Source organism: Pezoporus flaviventris, unplaced genomic scaffold (assembly GCF_033815535.1).
Source record: "Pezoporus flaviventris isolate CSIRO_AGI_PZ_B2104156 unplaced genomic scaffold, CSIRO_AGI_Pfla_v1 ptg000009l, whole genome shotgun sequence".
In the NCBI taxonomy this organism is placed as follows: domain Eukaryota; kingdom Metazoa; phylum Chordata; class Aves; order Psittaciformes; family Psittacidae; genus Pezoporus; species Pezoporus flaviventris.
Genome location: NW_026892557.1, coordinates 1,945,663 through 1,962,989, shown reverse-complemented (window position 1 = coordinate 1,962,989; position 17,327 = coordinate 1,945,663). Strand labels below are relative to the sequence as shown.

Below are 17,327 nucleotides of genomic sequence, written 5' to 3'. Positions count from 1 at the left end.
TCTGGATTCTGCTTTACAGTACGATAAATATGTCCCTCTTGATCTGGTGTCTTTGTAGAGCAGTGCTTCTGATGGGCACGAGATGCTGTGTTATCTCATGGACAGGTCACTGGAGTTAACACCAAAAAAATCCACATGTGAACAGTTTCTTTATGTCATTACTTGATTTACTTAGTGAAGGAAACAAGGATTTGCCAGCTCAGTCCATCTTGTTCACAGTTCTCATGTTTCATATAGATAAGATATCTGCCTTCCCCTTCAAAGACACCATATCCAAGGGGTATTCTTCAACAGTACTCATGGTGCAGTCCTAACTATCAGTTATAAATCAAATATCCTGCATAGTCATTTCATAAATATTGGAGTATGCTTTTAACTCCAGTACTCTCTTTACCACTCGTATTGCAGGAGTACCTTGTGATTAAAGTATTGTATATGAATAACTACTGAAAGTGCAGGACAAACTGTCTGAGAACTCAGATGTAGATTTGTGTTTTGCTTTGACCATACTATGCTCCCCTGTTCATTACTGTCATTTGCTTTGGCAGCTGAGACAAACACTGCAGCATTTGAGCCCAGCTTCAGCCTTCCCTCCTGTTCAACTGAACAATGAGCTTCTCATGATCTGAGCAGGTGTTGAGTTCTTGAGCATAAACCAGAGTTTACAGACATCTTTGACTTCAAGGACCACATCCAGCAGACTTTGGACTTGGAAGGACCATGCAACCCAATAAGAGACAGCCTGGTAGTGAGTCTTTTATAAGATCAAGTTTTCAGGCTAGTATTTTGTTGCAGGAATATAATGGGTTCCGTAATTGGATTCAAACCCTCACGACTCTTCTGTTTCGGACCTAGCTGATGACTGGTACTTGAGGTCACATTTGACATCAGTGTGCTGGAAGAGCACAGACCAAACAGGGTACAATGCCTGTATACCTCATTATGAGGCAAAACTGCAAAAATAACCGATTTCTATTATGTCTTACTGAAAAGAACATATCACATTACCCCTGAGCTAAAATAGGAAACAGTTGAGTAACTAAAAACTGGCATGGCTTTTTTTTCTGGCGACGGTGAGCAGCAGAAGCTGTATCTTTGGAGGAGGCAAAACTGTCCTACAGAGCTGCTTCTATTTTTGAGAACTGGGGCACTTGTGTTGCTACTTTGAAACATTTTCTGAGATTTGCTTTCTTAAATTAGCATTCCTCTGTAGTTACCATACAGGAGCTCACTCCTAAAACCTCTGTCAAATGTGTAGGCTGCTGATCTCTTTTGAGAATGAGGGGAGGGAACTCAAACCATTCTGGGGAGTTTGGGACTTGGGAAGAGAGGAATCAAAAGAGAAAGCGAACAAATTTCTGTTCTGCTTCAATGTGATGGAAAATCAGGAATTCTGCTGGGTTTTTTGTTTTCTTCTTTAAGCTTTGCTACCAGCCCTGACAGTCTTAATTTGACTGGAGGTTAATAAGCTCTATTGGGAGCTAATTTCTGAATGAGTATAATTGAATCCTCGTTCCTTCCTTCCTCTGAGATGTTTAAGAGTTCACTAACCCTTGCTTCCGTAACTCCATAAAGAGTTAACATTTTTAGGTGATGCTCTGTGAGCAATCCCATTGATGTCACTGAGCATGGAATTAAGCCTATTACCAGAGGGAAGAATTTGAAGTTGGTTTTTTTTCCAAAGGGATAGCTGGATTTAAAAATAACCAACCTTTCTCTGGTCGCGAAAGAGAAACCAAAAGCTTTTTCCCCTGTTCATTCCACTCCAACTCCCACAGCAGGCCAGTTTCATGGAAGGTAGGTAACCATTTGTTACACGTTAGCATTTCCTGGGCTGTTTCTCTCCAGATTTAGGGTTCATTACTAGACCCGTTGTAGCTTCATTATCAGTAAGGTGATGAAACTATGGTTGTATCTGAAGTGACCCCAAAGTTTCCACTGTCAGGACTGAGTCTATTCCCATTCATAATTTAACAGTTAAATTGAAATTACCAACACACTGTTGCTGCAATAGTATGAGCTACTCATGTTGGTTAGTTTAGCTTTGGAAGCTGTATTTCATGGGCATTTAAAGATGGCTCAGGTCTATATCTTGTCACTACAAGATTTACAGCCTCCCTTTAGGTATCCCTGGTTCCCTTGATTTCTCTCAACATTATTTGCATTTACTGATGGTTGTCATACACACTTGCATTGTGATTGTGCCCCTCACCATGATTTATAGCTGTTTTGCTCAAGTTCCTCATTAGCTCCTTTAAGGAGGAAACTTCTAGTAAACAATGCATCTGTGGATAGACTGATACTACAGATAGGAAGGAGGGACTTCTGTAGGAAAAACAGACAAGCTCACAAGTACAGCAGGTCTCAGAGGACTTGCAGAAGGGCTAAATGAGTTGTTCTTCCTCCTTTCCATATCTTTTAGTCTCATAAAACAATCCCTAAATAATCAAGTTAAGCAATGGAAGAGAGATCGACAAAATCTGTCCGCTTGCATTTATCAAGAGGAAATAGTCACTGTTATTACACAGAATTCATTTCCATGGTTAAATCTGTTGAGAGAGAAATGGAACTGTTAAGACCCCAACCACAGTTAAGACAAACTTAGATGTACAGCTCACTTTCAGTCCAAGTATTTGTCCATGAAGAGCTTTTCCATTTGTGGCTTTTTAAAAACGTGATGATGGCACAACTTGGTTCTCCTGAATTTTAAGCAGTTTTGGCTATTATGCTGAGAAACTGCTGGTTTTAACCAGGAAAAGAGCCGTGCAATTGGAGGCAGGGTCAGTCACGTATTTTGGCGGGGTTTTACCTTTTACCTTCCCAGGGCATGGCTGTCAAACCACCAACTGCGTGCAGTTCTGCAGAACCAGTAAATCCCACCCCTGCGTGCTGAGAGGGGCAGAGCATGCATGGGTGTTACTTTGCTTTCCAGAGACCTTCTGAACAGTCTGACCTGGGAACTACTCTCCACAGAGACCTGAGGGCTTCCTGCAGAGCTGTGTTTATCTAGAGAGGGACAGTGCAGAGCTGCAGGCTCCAGCTTCTGGCTCACAGGTAACAGCCTGCCCACAGAGCCCTGTGCTTTAGTTCCAGCTCCTCTTGCCATACTGTCCCCTGGCTAATGTGAGCTGTTATTGCAGTGATTTACTGGGTAATTTGATCAGGGACTACACAAGGGTGCTTTATAAATCAGTGGGGAGGGTACAGTGGTGTAACTGGAGGGATTGGCCATTCTCCCCAAGCAGCTCCTGCCAGAGCAGCTCTTCTCTTGGAAGTGCCTCGTCTTCCTCTGCCCGTTCTGTTTCCACAGTTCTCTGCCCAGCTATCCTTTGGTGATGGTGTGGTTACATATAACCTAAGTTAGGTTCAATTACCTTGCTGCAGACCCCGTTGTTTTTGGTTTCATTTGTGCAAGGGGGGGGGGGGGGGGGGGGGAAATCCCCTCGGTGCGGCTGTGGGTTTAACCCCCTTTCCCCAGGCTTAGGCCTGTGCCAGCCCCAGTCCGGCCGCTGCAGCCGCCCCTGGCCTGGGTTCTTGGCTCCGTCCCCGGCAGGGCCGGCACCCGGAGGCGCTGGAGCCGCTCCGGTCACGCATCACGTCTAAATATAGCAGCACGCGGGGAGCGGGGCCAGGCACGCCGGGGCTCCCCCCTCACCGCCCCCCGGAACGGCTCCGGGCCCGCCGCCCGCCCCCGCGGCCACGATCTCGGCCTTTGCGGCGCTGACTCACGGCGCCGCCGCACGACTCCGGCCTTTCACGCCGCGGCCCCTCCCGTCCTTCGCCGTGACTCACGGCGCCCGCCCCCGCCGCGGCACCACCGGAGGGGCGGAGCGGGCCGGCCTCGCCGCGTACAAAGCGGCGCCGCCGCCGTCGAGGTCACAGCGGTGGCCCCCGTGTGTGTGTGTGTGCGGGGGGGAGCGGCATGGAGGGAGCCGGGGCGCTGCTGGCCCGCGGCCCCGCCACCGGGCTGGGCGTCACCGTCTGCGCCGCCGCCGCCGGGCTGCTGCTGTACCGCATGGCGCGGAGGTAGGGCCGCGAAGGGCGGGAGGCGGGCGATGGCCGGGCGGATGCGGGCCGCGCCGGCGGGGAGGCTCCGCGCGGGTTTGCCCCTGTGCCCGTGCGCGGGGCTGCTGAGCCGCGTGTTCGGGGAGCGACCCTCCCGCGGCAACAGAAACGCGTAGGGGAACGGCTGGGCGCGTTTTAACGTGTCCCCTTGGGATGGCTGCGGGCCTTTGTGTGCCGGAGCTGGGCACGAAGGGCTGGTCGTTCTCCGGAGCGCTTCCCCTCGCCGTCCGCGGTGTGCGGGTTTGCCTCTGGTTTTCCGGCGTGTTGGAGGCAGGAAAGGAGAACGCTTTGGTGCTTGGTGTGGAGGTGAAAGCGTGAGTGCGGTAGGGACAGTGGGAGAGGGCCGTAGAGGTGACAGTTACTGCGGTTCAGCGGCAAAACTCGGGAAGATGATAGAGCCGGAGATGACAGGAGTCAGTTATCAGTGACCAGAGACCTTGGGTTATTTGTTAGTTGCACAGCAAGTTTCCGACCTTAGAACAAATTTAATCAGACCAATTGAGACTTGAGGTTTGAGGAGCATTAGGAGAGGAGTCAGCATACAGATTTCGTTAAAGGAGTAAAGCTTAATTTGAACGGCTTTAATCCAGCATAGCTTGAAAGGTGTTTTAGGAATATATGGAATCGGAGGCACTGCAGCCTTTATAACAACAGACCTGAGCAATCAGTTCATTTCATGATGTAGAGGAAAAAGGCAGTCCCAAGGGCTCATTGCGTTAAGGTTCACTTCAAGTTTACACGCTGAGGTAGAGGCGTGTTTCTACATCCACAATAAAATACTTAAGGCTTGCTGTAAAGCATTCGCTGTTCGTGTAAGCATCTAAATGGTCAGTGCTGCATTAGCCCAACTTGGCATTTCTATGGCATATTTAGGGCAGCTAGGAAATACTAGTGGCCTAAAGCAATCCTCAGTGAAGCAGGCAGTGTTTCTTTGACCCAGATGAGGCTAAGATGCCTTTTGAGGGAAGAGATTGGATTTGTTTTGCTTAGGTTCATCAAAAGGTCTCTGGAATGGAAAGCATTTCTTCCTAAGTCCTTGAAGGCTGCTAGTGAGCTGCAAATGTTTTCAGGAGATGACCTTGATAATTCTTTGGGGCTGCATATTTGTGTTTCTCAGTGTTCTGATATTACCTGATTTCTTACTTTGCCTCACTTAAATGAACCTTCCATCTGCCCCATTTTCAGCATGAGTGCACTTACAGATCTAGCAAGATGCCTTTGCCACCCCCTGGAGAAGGGGGAACAAAATATATCAGAGCAGCCTAGAGAGAAGTGGTTCTGGGATAACTGTCAATGTGTGAAGTTACACTTCAGTAACTGCCTGCACCCGAGACTGTGCTTTTGTATCAGGGAAATCAAGATTTGATGTCCAGGTGTGCATGGGAGCTCCTTAAACCCCATGAGTTTGGACCAGATAGGAAAATAGATGTGTTTTGTGATTTGTCTTCAAGATCACAGCTTGATTACTTGTTATCTATAGTTGGGAGTCAGGTTGCTGAGTTCAGACTAGCAGCTGTAGCCACCTTTCCTTCATCTTTTGTGCCCCTTCTGATTCTTAGCTACTGACCTGTCAGAACCAGTATAGAGTAACCCAAGAGCATCTCATTCTTAGGGCTCTTTGGGTCAGTGATGCCAAAAGATGCTCCTTCTACAAATCAGGATAAGCCATCTCTCACACTAAGAGGCCAGTAGGAGCTGTTCATTTAGTTGAGAGCCTCTCATGGATGCAGAGACAGCAAAAAGAGGCACCTTTCTGGAGGATCCTGTCTCGATGGACTGTATTCTCCAGATATTAAAAGATGCTAAAGCTGCAGTTTCATGAAGACAGTTTTTGGGAGAGACAGCACAGGAGGTGCTTATGACTGTGGGTCTGTGTCCCTGCTTCAGTCCACTGGGCACCTTTTTCCCTGTTAGAAGACACAAAGTCTGCTTCTTGGGCTGCATTATAACCTGTTAAATACTTGCTGGGAATCTGGTCCTGTGGTTGAATCTTCAACCCTGTCCGCAACTGCTAGTTCTGAGCTAACGCATCTCTGATACCCTTTGCCTGCTGGTATCTGGACAGCTGTGGCGTGTTTTTCTCCTGTTGGAAAATGGGGTTTAGCATCGGGGCTCTGCTGGCAAACCCCTTTATTGACAGGTGATGGATATGGGCACAACCTCGAATTACAGCAGCTCAGGGAGCTGCGTCCCAGGAGCTTCCCTGTGTATGAGCTTCTTAACTCAGCCATGCTGACAGTACTGTGCCACGGGCTGGGTCTGTACCTTGGTTATGTGAAACCACCATCAGATGATGTTCTGATCAAAACTGATCTGTGCAAAAGAGCTTCTTTTCCTAGTGTGGGTTTTTTTACTTCAGATTTGCTGGCATAGCTGTTTGGATAATTGCTTTTAATGCAGTTGTGTGTTGCTCTAGATGCTTTTAGTGGAGAATTGTTTTTTCTTTTGATCCTTGGCAGAGGATGAGGGTAACCCAGTGAAGAGCTGCACATCCACTTGAGAATATGGAAACCCAAACATCTTAATCTAATGATTAAGAGAATCAGAATAAGGGGGGAAATAGATGTAAATAAAACTATTTGGTGATCCAGATTAATAATAAATAATAATAATAATAGACTTGCACTTACCAGGGAGAGTGTTGTTCTGGCAATCCATTAAAAGTGTGGACTTAAGCATGACCTTAAAGGCATGTGTAAGTGGCAATAGTGGAGAGTGTTGGGAGTTGTAATGTAAGAAGGAACTTACCTTCCTTCCAAGAGAGGCACAGACTAGTTGCTAACCAGTGTTTGTCAATGGCTGTACCTGCAGCCTGATTTTTGTTACCAAGCTAAAGGAGTCTGATAGTCTCTCACAAAGGAGTGTTTTATATCAGACATTTAAGTATTGATCTCGTAACTCAATTCACTCCAGGTATTTCCCTCCAGTGTTGTCTTGAGCAAAGATCTACCTGCAAAACAGTGTTCCCAAACTTGGGAATGTTTTCTCACATCTTTGGGTGTGCAGGCCACGTCCTGAGCTAGTGCAGCAAGTCAGCCCTTAGTGGAATCTTTCTACATGGGAATTCAATCACTTCTTGTTGCTCAGGTTTTGTTTTGAGGGGTGGTTCTTTGCCCAGGGAGGCTGGTTCAGGTTTATACACTGTTAAACTCCTTTGGGATGGTTTGCCTCGTGGTTTGCAGGGGTAAATGCTTAGTTTTGCATTGTCTATCTGACTTCAGCAGCAGTGTGTGCTCTAACTTACCATGTTCAACCGCTGCCCGAATTCAGTCAAGGTATATACAGTTCCATAGTCATTAAATCTGTGTTTGAGAGTCTTTCCAACTTGGTTTTTGTTTTTAAAGTCATGCCCAGTTACTGTAAAATTAGCACCCTACCTACATGTTCTTGCCTGAAATGACCTTTGTTGGTTTTTTCCCATCTTGATGCACACAACAGGTTGGGAACTTCTGATTTTTTTGCATCTATTTCTATGGCAACAGATTATAAGTTCACAAAAGGAAAGGCTTATTGCTTTTTATCCTAAATAATCCAGGATTTAGCAGTTTCTTTTGCATACATTGTGAGAATGAAGGACTGCTGTTTAACCCTCGGTAGCACTTCATCAGCAGCAGGAGAGAAATGGAATCCTCTTTGGAAAAGATGGAAAGGTCTCAAGTATACCAAGGCTTTGGGGTCTGATATTAGCAAGTTCTCAGACTGTGTCTGACATTGGTTCTTTCTTTGCTTTACAGCATGCATGCTTTGCTATGTTTTTTGGTGTGTGCTTTCCTCTTCGGTGTTACCCTTGAAATCAGTGCTTCTACATACTCTACATGGAAGTCAGAGTCTCGTGGTAGGTAGGGACTGAAGTATTGTCAGTCTTATTTCCATGGGCACCAGAGGATGGTGTCACATGAAGGTGACACCTTCAAGGACCTGTGCAATAACCTACACCAGAGGATGGAGTTTAGGTTGTGTTTGCTATCACCGTCTGTGCTCACAGTGCAGTAGGGTTTGTACTTTGGTGGTCAACATACTGAAACCTGTATTGTATTTTCATAGCTTTCACACCTATGATAGTGAGATAAAAGCAATACCAACAGGTATTACAGGTGTCCGTGTTTCATACGGCTGTGGACAGGAGTAGCTCCTGGATAACTTGGACTAGCAGCCTTGATTTGTCTGCTTTAAACTTCCTCTTTCTTTGCCTGTCAGCTTCAGTACTGGTATTTTTAACTCGGATCACTTACTGGTTTGAGCCCTCTTGGCAATGAAGAAAGTTGAGCAGTGAATATTCATTTTAAGAGGGGATGTGGGTGTGTGCATCTATTTTGAGATGAGAATCTGTCACCCTAGTAGCTCCAGCCATTTTCTCTCAGCATCTGGCAGGGAATCCACCCTGCACTCTGGCTTCTTAGGTTTCAGTTCAAGCTTATCCTCATCCCTAGTACTGAAACAGGAGGCCTAAGCATCACCTGAGGGTTTGGTGGTTTATGAACCAGGTTTCAAGACATGGTCTATGGAAATGGGAGTGGGGTTGTAGGCATCCAGCTACAGAGGTGGTGGCTGAGAGAGAAACCAGCTTAAGTTAAGGGGAGACCCATGTGCCCATTTAGTTGCAGGGTGCTGACAGGATTTCTGCAGCATCGAGATGTTTCTCTAGAGAACAGTATAGCAGCAGAGCACATTTCCTAGAGCAGGAAGCACTTTGGCTACTGTGACTTGCTTTCCAGGCCCTCGGTGAGCCTACTCTTTGCTTTCCCTGCCACTTCAGAAGCTTGGTGAAGTTGGGCAGCAAAGGGTGGTAGCAGCTGGGTCCATCTGTCTGCATAGCCACCATAGCAAATCCCTGCCTGGGCTTTGCCTGAGCAGCTGGAGTTGTTGATTGGGTTTGCTCTGATAAACCCAGACAACTGGGCTGTGTTGCCTTAACCTGCCAGGAAGCTTCCTCTGTGATGTTGCACTGAGTTTCAAGACAGTTCAGACCTCCTTTAGCAGGTGAGCTCAAGGGTCAGGCTACTGAAGTTCTGTGCTCAAACATCTGTTGCAATGGGGCCAAGTCACAGCTGGTTCTCTTGTGACTGTTTTTAACAGGATTCTTTTCAGAAACAAGGGGCTTACTTATGGATCCAGGCCATTAGATTTTCATTTCTTCCAGTGCATAAAAACTGGGTTAGATGTGTTGATTACTCAATTCCTTGTATATCTAAAGAGCTGAAGAAACAGCTATTTACAGTGCCTGAATCTTAAGATAATTTGGCATCCTTATTTGTAACAGGCAGGATGGATAGAACTGTAACCATGAGCCCATTTCCTAGGTTTCTGCATCATACACAGTTCTTGTGGATCCTAACTTCCACTTCCCAGAATCCTGTGTATTAAGCAGCAACTCTACTGCACCCTTTGCATATATGAACAGTGCTGATTATGGAGAGGTCTTGCACCCCCAAATATGCCTCTGGAAAACAGTGAAGTGGGTTATTCACAAGGTTGTTAAAGGTCTGGCATGTCTATGGTGCTGGCACAAAGAGATGAGCATCAGGCAGAATTGATTTCTACTTTCAAAGCCCATCTTTTCATTGCTAAGTGACTACTCTGAGTCATAGCATCAAACATGCTGAATGGGAAGATTGATTGTTATTCCAGCCTCTCTTGCATTTCCCTGTTTAAAAGCCATCACTTTCCCTTACATCAGCTGAAATCAGTGTTGGTGCCTGACATGTTTCCTTTCCTAACAGGAAGAAGCCCACACACGTGACAGTGAACTGCTGGTTCTGCAATCAGGACACGGTAGTGCCATATGGGAATCGCAACTGCTGGGATTGCCCCAACTGTGAGCAGTACAACGGGTTCCAAGAGGTATGGGGACAGATTGAATGATGGATGGCTAGGAAGGTGCATGCCCTGTAGAATGGGCCTTGCAGAGAAAACTCTGTTCCTCATTTAAGGTGATCCAGGCCCAGTACAGGTGAATATCCAGGGTTTTGACAGTGGTAGATCTGTGCAGAGCATTTGTGAACTGATCACTTGATAAAATTTACAGAGGAATCCTCTGTACTGGGATGTGCTGATGTAGAATGAGAGACAAATTTTTCTGTCTTGCTTCAAAGAGCAAAAAGTGCCTGAAGAATTTTTCTTTTAATGCATGGAACAATTATTCCCTGGGTTTGCAGTTAGAACAGCTGAATTGCTGTATTTAGGGTATTAAATAACAAAGCTGGTCTTAAGCCAAAATCCACCCCCACCAGCTGCTTGCAGTAAGCGTACAGAACACTGGAGGAGGGAGAAGATTTGAAGCATTTTGTCTCTTTAACTTACTTCTTTTGTTACAGAGGTGAATGCATGGAGTGTAAAGCTCCTGACAGAGCTTAAGTATTCTTGTTATCAACCAGAGGATACCGAGCTTTGATTTTGTGATCTCATGTTTGCTTTCCCTCCTGCCTCCCCCTTTGCTTTTTTGCCAGAATGGAGACTACAACAAGCCCATCCCTGCTCAGTACATGGAACACCTTAACCATGTTGTGTCAGGTGCTATGACTTTCTGTGATCCTACCAAACCACAGCAGTGGGTGAGCAGCCAAATTCTGCTTTGCAAGAAATGCAACAACCATCAAACCACAAAGATCAAACAACTGGCTTCATTCTCACCAAGGGAAGAGGTAAGTGTTCCTTAGGGGCTGGTAGCACAGGAGAATGTGTGTCCAAGGCATTCCAATGCGTTTATCTGCTATTCCTGCTCTGTTTAATTCCATGCTTCAGCCTAGTAAGCAGGAGAGACAGGAACTTTTCAGTGTGCTGTGGAATGATGCTTCAGGAGTCTTCAGAAGCCTTATGTGGCACTCCAGTGCAGAGGTTACTGATTGGTGTTGCAGACTTACTAATCCTGCTCTAAAGCCAGAATGTAATGACCTGTTCTAGATAGATGCAGGAAGTTGAAGCTTGAGCCCAAAACTGAACCCTCACATTGCTGAGATCAGCTTACACCTCCAGTACTTACCTAGCTGAGCTTGCAGGATCTGGGAGGCACACCAGCCTGCTAATCACTTTGAAGCCTTAATAGATTTAGTAGATTTTTCCTGAGGCCTTGGCTGTGCTGCTCTGCTTTTACTAGTGGAGTGAGAGAGGAATCCTGTGGAGCCACGTCGTGTCCCTGGTTAGGCATTTGTGCCTAGGAGGTCAAAGGGATTTCACAGTTACACAGCAGGATTTCCTGCTGAGCAACTTCTTGGCCTTCCCACTACTTAATATGTGTGGAGGATACTGGGGTTTATCCTTCACAGTTTCATGCCTCGCAGGGTTTCATGCGCTGAATTCACTGCTGCGCTCCTTCACTTTCAACTATGGTAAAGCCTTGGGGTTATAAGACTGTGCAATAGTGGGATGCATTCATCCTCTGGCTTGCCTAATCCAGTGTGCTTTGTGTAATTGGAATGAGTTTCATCAGCGTGACTCAGGGAACAGATTCAAATTTGATCATGCCTGATGAGAACACCATTGGCTGATTGCCTTTTCTCAGCTTTATTTCTAGTCCCTGCCCCATGCCAGACCTATTCACTTGCTCAGGTAACACCAGCCGTTGGCCCCTTTTTAGTCATTCAGTGAGCTGCAGTGTCTGTGCCAGCTCAGAAACATAGGACTGTGTTGTCCAGCGTGGTTAGATAGGTTTGTCGGTGACAGCAGTGGCCCCTCAGCATTGCTGGCCTGTCCAGTAAGGGGTAAGTCTGCTGCTACTGGTCTCACCCCTGTGATTCCTGCAAGGTTCCAGCAGATGGAGCCTGTGAAGCTGCTGCAGCAAGTCCAAAGGCCCTTTGCAATGCATCTTTGTTACTTCCCTCTCCCAAAGAAGCTGCATGCTTTCAGCTGTATGCTTTTGGTACAAGGATCTTCAGAGAGGCTGGGGTCGAGATGGGAAAGCCTTACAAGCATCTGTGATAAAGAGATGGGTCCACTATAGTGACACTGAAAAATGTACCTTTGACCCGACTCACTGTTTTTACAAGTGCTGTTAATGATTTATGCAGCTCATCTCACCAAGGCCTTCGGACAGTGACAGCCTTTGAGCCTGGGGCTGAGTTTTGGAAGGCACTTGGTCCTTTCTCCAGCACAGTGCTGTAAAGGGGCAACGTGTCTTTTGTATCCTCTCATTTGAGGAGGGGAAGCGATGCTAGTATTTGCTCTCACCTTCTGTTTTGAGTTCATAAGGTCTTGAACCCAGGCCACAGAAATTCAGCATCCTGAAACTGGGTCAGAGCAGACTTCTTCAAGGGCTGTTTTCTCTTCTGGGACATGGAGCTGTATGCAGAGTTGGTTTTATGCTGGCTTGCAGCTTGGTCACTGTTCAGGCCTGGTTTCAGGGGACTTCCTCTGGAACTGGAAACTGGAATCATTCCCTGCTCGCATGCCAGTAGCAAGCATAGTGATTAAGGGACCTGCAGTTCTCACCTACTTTTCCTCTCCTGTTCTCTCACCAGAACAAATACGATGAGGAGATTGAGGTCTACAAGCACCACCTGGAGCAGACCTACAAGCTGTGCCGACCGTGCCAGGCTGCTGTGGAGTATTACATCAAACATCAGAACCGGCAGCTCCGGGCGCTGCTGCTCAGCCACCACTTCAAACGCCGTGAGACAGACAAGACCTATAGTCAGGTACATATGGGAGAGATGGATGAATTTAGGGGGTAGTGAGGAGAACTGGAAGGAGAATAGTGGGACAGGCAGAAAAGGGGAGGTAGGAAAGCCAATCTGTGAGTACAGTGCAGGAAACTATAGATTACAAGACAAGTAAGAACAATGGGAAGTGAATTATGACCACCTCCTACCCTGACTGCTCTGCCTGAGCTTGGCTTCTGCTCATAGCTCTGTTGTTCCTCTTTGCTGGTCTACAACATACCTTGTGGTGTCAGTACAGAGACTTAAAAAGACTTGAGCAAAACTGTCTGGTAAACCCTATAGTCTGGAAGTGTTTCATAAAGCACCATTTCAGACCCTTACCAGAGTTCATTCAGCTTCTGATGAGCTGTTTCTTCCTTTCTTTGCAGAATTTATGTTCATCCACCTCTTCTGCTTCCATAACCACACCAGCTCAGGTGATACTTCTGCGGTTCTTGGCCTTCCTCAGCTGTGCATTCCTGGTTCTGATGGCCTTGTACGGGTCAGGCGACCCCTTCTCACCCAGCACGGCAATCCCTGCTCCTGTCTCCTCTGGTCCCATATCCACTCCAAACAGGACTGGCACAAGCTCACATGCAGACTTGGAAAACGACACTTCCATGGCGGTGGCCCGCTGGCGGGAGCTGCTCCGTCTGCTCCCAGAGCAGATGGTGGAGAACCTGAGTGCAGCATGGGCTTACGGGAAGAACCACCAGGTTGCAGTTGCTGTCCTTGGGCTCTTCACCTGCCTGCTGGCCATGTTCTTAGCTGGGCGGATCAGGTGCGTGGGCTCTTCTCTGCTGGCACAACTGCATTACGTTGGAGGTCTTTTGCCTTGTCTTGACCCAGTGAGCCAGGGTGTGAATGTTGCCAGAATGGGACATGTAGTACTGGGTGGCACCGTTCTCCTTGTTATTCTTTGAGTTGCTGGCCTGCTGGATGGCAACAGCAGAGCTTGTTTTGGATCTGTGCTGTGGTTTGTTCAATTTAATCTTGAATTACCATGAATGAAAAACTCCCAGTGCAGCTCTAATCTGTAGAAAATGGAGCTGACCTATTCAGGTGGCAAAACCATAGTAAGAGATAGTACACAACCTCCTCAATCTGAGTACCTCCCCGTCTTTTCCCCATCTTCCCTTCTTCAGGATTCATTGGTGTTTAAACGCTTACCTTGTGTCTTGTTTGGTTTCTTTCTGGCATTGCAGGCTCCGGAGAATTGATGCATTTGCTTCAGTCTTGTGGTTCGTAGTGATGAGTCTGCATTTAGCTGAGAGATACCTGAAGACAGAAACACCCAGCTGGCTGGACACAGCCAAATTTGGCACCACATCCTTGTGCTGCTTGGTGGGCTTCACTGCAGCAGTGGCCACGCGGAAGTCAACGGGCCATCGGAGATACCGGCCCCGAAGGTCAGAGCCAGAGCAGTGACGCTGGGGGAAGGAGGAAAAAAGCCTTGTGAACTCTTTGCGACTGGTGCTTCTCTCTCCTCTTTTGATTTCCCCTTCCTCTGTTTCTTCTTTTTGCTGTTGTTTGTTTTTTTTTTTTTTACTTAGATAAGCAGTGAAGATCTTTTCTTCCTTTTTAGATAATGATTTTGTTTCCCATCCTTGCTTCCCACTGTGCTGGCTGCTTGGAGCACTTCCACTGCTGGTGCTAGCCATGGAAGCTACTCCTGCTGCCTCCATTCTCCCTTCTTCCTGAATCCTACGTCAGCAGTGCAAATATCCAACTTCCCCAAAGCCAGTTCTTCCAACAGCTGCTTCACAAACTGCTCCATAAATGCAGCCTCCTTCCCATTCTGCTCCTCCAGCCAAAGAGATTCTGGCTTCTCCTCTCCTTCTGGTTCTTCTCACTGCCTGTCCATCCTTAGCCAGTCACAGAGGAATCCTCTGCCTTGATCCACCATGGGGCCCAGGCCACCTTCGGCTTTCTAATGGTGCTGGTCATTTTAATATTGAACTGATGGGAACTTGCCTCTGGATTCCAAGTCCTTGTAATGTGTGCTGTAGCAACACTGCATGGTGTGCAGGCATGCGAGGGGAGGGAGTCCATAAACTGGTGGTTCTTGCCTTCTACTGTGTAGCATCACTTAACTGCATGCTTTCTCTCTGCCATTCTCCTGTGACTCCTGTTTTAAGTGGAGAGGCATCCTTAAGTGCTTTTAACTGGAATTTCAATGACTTATGTAAAAGGGTGCTTTAAAAGGTTCTGTAGCTCAGGGTGTCTTGATTCAATATCTGAGGGCGTTCAGGTGGTTTAGGCTACAATTTCAAATCAGTGGCTGTTGATTTGCATTTCAAATTCAGTGGCTGTTGCTTTCAGTGCTGGTTTTCTTTGGGATTTTAACCCACCCCCTGAGGAGCATCTGTGTAAAAGCACAACTGGATAAAAATGAGAATGTTCCTCCACTCCTGTAGCCTTAGAAGGAGAAGAAATATGGGACTAACAACCTCATGGTATGCGGTCAGCTTTCATTGTACATCACTGCTTAGTTGAGAACACAGATCAGGAGGATGTGCTATATGGGAAGGGGTGGGAGCCTCTGCTGCAGGGCTACATGGCAATAGAGATGGAGTTTTCTTGTTACTTGGAGGGGTTTTTACTTGAAGACTGGCATTGGTGCTAATGCTGCTGAGCAAAGGGGTCTGGAAATTGGCACTTGGAGTTGAGTGCCTGCTCCACTGAAAGCTGGGATTAGTTGTTGTTACCATGTGGGGAGGAAGGAGCTTTCAGCTGCTTGGGTTTTTGTAGGATTAACTTCTTGGGGTCTCTTAGGTTAAGCAGTCTGATTACCCTGCAGTGGTTTCTGCAAGGCACTCATGAGTTTCTCATGCAGGTTTAGGTCTTTCAAGAGGAAACAGCATTGTTACAGGAGATGTGCTATTTTCTTCTGGTCAGAACAGCACAGTGGAACTTGCCATGCTAACAGTCTGACAGAAGTTAATCAGGTGGCTTGATCTTTCTATGTATAAACTCTAAAGTAGGAATTCTCACTCTGAAAAAGCATCTCCTGCTGAACAGTTCAGACACTACTGGATGCTGCAGATGCTGGTAAAATTCCAGAACCTTTTTTAAAGGAAACAGAAGAGATTTTACAGCTCTTCATTGTTCATGTTCTTCAAACCGGTATCATTGTGAAAGCAGAAAGGTAGCACTGCCCCAAAGCTCTGTAGTGTCTCCTTAACAATCAGCCAAGTTGAGGGTGTCATGGGAAGGTTCAGCTCCCAGGTGAGGGTCCATGTGCCTCTAACTTAACAACTGGCATGGGAAGGGGGCACACAATCCTCCTTCCCACCTGTGCTCTCCTTTGGAACTTCTTTCCAGTGCCTTCAGATAACTGCAATACCCACCTCCAAGCAAAGAGAATACCTTTCTCCATTCTGGTGCTTGTCAATGGTGCTGCTCTGTGTGTTGTTTACTTACTTATCCACAACAGGAATCCAGCATCTGCAAAGTCTGGTTCCAATCTTCTGTGTATGAATCCTGACCCAAAAGGCTTGTCTTCCAGCTCACAGTCACACATTGTTTCTTGTTCCAGTCTTAGACTTCCAAAATGCTAAATTAGAACCATTATGTCCCATTTTCTACTAGGATACTTGAATTTAGAGAAGTGCTTCAAAGTAAATACTTTAAGAAGCCATATGACTTTACTAAAACAGGAAAAACCAGCAGAAGCATGCAGGGTCCTCAATGCCAGGTTAGACCTTCACAGTCACTCTGGTGCCTCTTTCCTGCACCCCATTAGGAGACTTAATAGGATGCATTCCTTAAAAATCCAGTCTTTTTGCTATGCCTGTCAGCCTATTGGAGCAGGGAGCAATGCTAAGACAGCAGTAAGCTGGGGAAAGGACAGGAAGGTGCATACAATCTTGTGTATGGATGTGCTATCGCTGTCTACTCAGCGTTCCTTTCAGTGCAGTGATGCCTCTAATGTGTTCACCCTGGAGAACTCTTTGCAGCAGCCCTTCCAACACCATTGTTCTGTAGCCCAATTAGTGGACAAAGCCACCCAATGTAATGGGCACTGGAACTAAATCCAGTGCCAGTTCTGCTGCTCTCTAAACAAGCTGCACAGAAGAGCCAGGAAACCTTGTCCATTAAGTGAAATAAGGCATCTAGCCCTTTTTTTTTCCCCTTTCTCCCTTCTTTCTTCAGTGCTTTCAAGTTGTTCTCATAAACATAGGAAAAGACTGATGTTTCTATTTAGCTGGGATTGCCTTGGGCACTGCAGGCTGGACTGGAAGTTCCTGCTAGCTTCTAGCACATGAACATACCTGGTATGGCAGAGGTGAGCGGTCCCTCTTGCTGCTGTCAGGTATGTCCAAGTGATGGAAGGACTCATGTTTAGAAGGATATATTGAGACTGCTAGAAGGAGGAGGGGGATGAGCAGCTGACAAACTATTACAGTGTATGGATGGTCATGGTAATGTCATGCCTGATTTTTCACAGCAATACCCTCTTTTTGAGGAGAATAAAATGAATCTGTCCAAATTTTCTCACCCAGTAGCAAAGGAAACGCTCTTCCTCTAAAGATGCTCCTCAGCCTCTGCACGTTTTGCTTTCAGGAGCTGAAAGTCAAGGCTTTCTGTATTAAGTTTCACTTTATCCTGTTTCATGTGGCCTCCTGT

General features: G+C 46.7%; 1 protein-coding gene across 3 annotated transcripts in view; it reads left to right on the top strand.

Annotated features, from left to right (window-relative positions):
* The first annotated feature begins 656 nt into the window (after positions 1–656).
* TMEM201 (transmembrane protein 201) overlaps positions 657–17,327 on the top strand; it is a 28,103-nt gene continuing 11,432 nt past the window's right edge. Inside the window, exons 1-6 of one of the 3 annotated variants that reach the window (XM_061450153.1) lie at positions 657–745; positions 9,786–9,906; positions 10,512–10,706; positions 12,519–12,695; positions 13,088–13,479; positions 13,904–14,107. In XM_061450153.1, the coding sequence (XP_061306137.1) occupies positions 10,548–10,706; positions 12,519–12,695; positions 13,088–13,479; positions 13,904–14,107 (932 nt within the window). In that variant the 5' untranslated portion in view covers positions 657–745; positions 9,786–9,906; positions 10,512–10,547. Of the gene's footprint in view, positions 746–2,714; positions 3,055–3,784; positions 4,027–9,785; positions 9,907–10,511; positions 10,707–12,518; positions 12,696–13,087; positions 13,480–13,903; positions 14,108–17,327 lie in introns of those variants that run through there. The other 2 variants (XM_061450154.1, XM_061450152.1) reach the window with 2 other exon arrangements.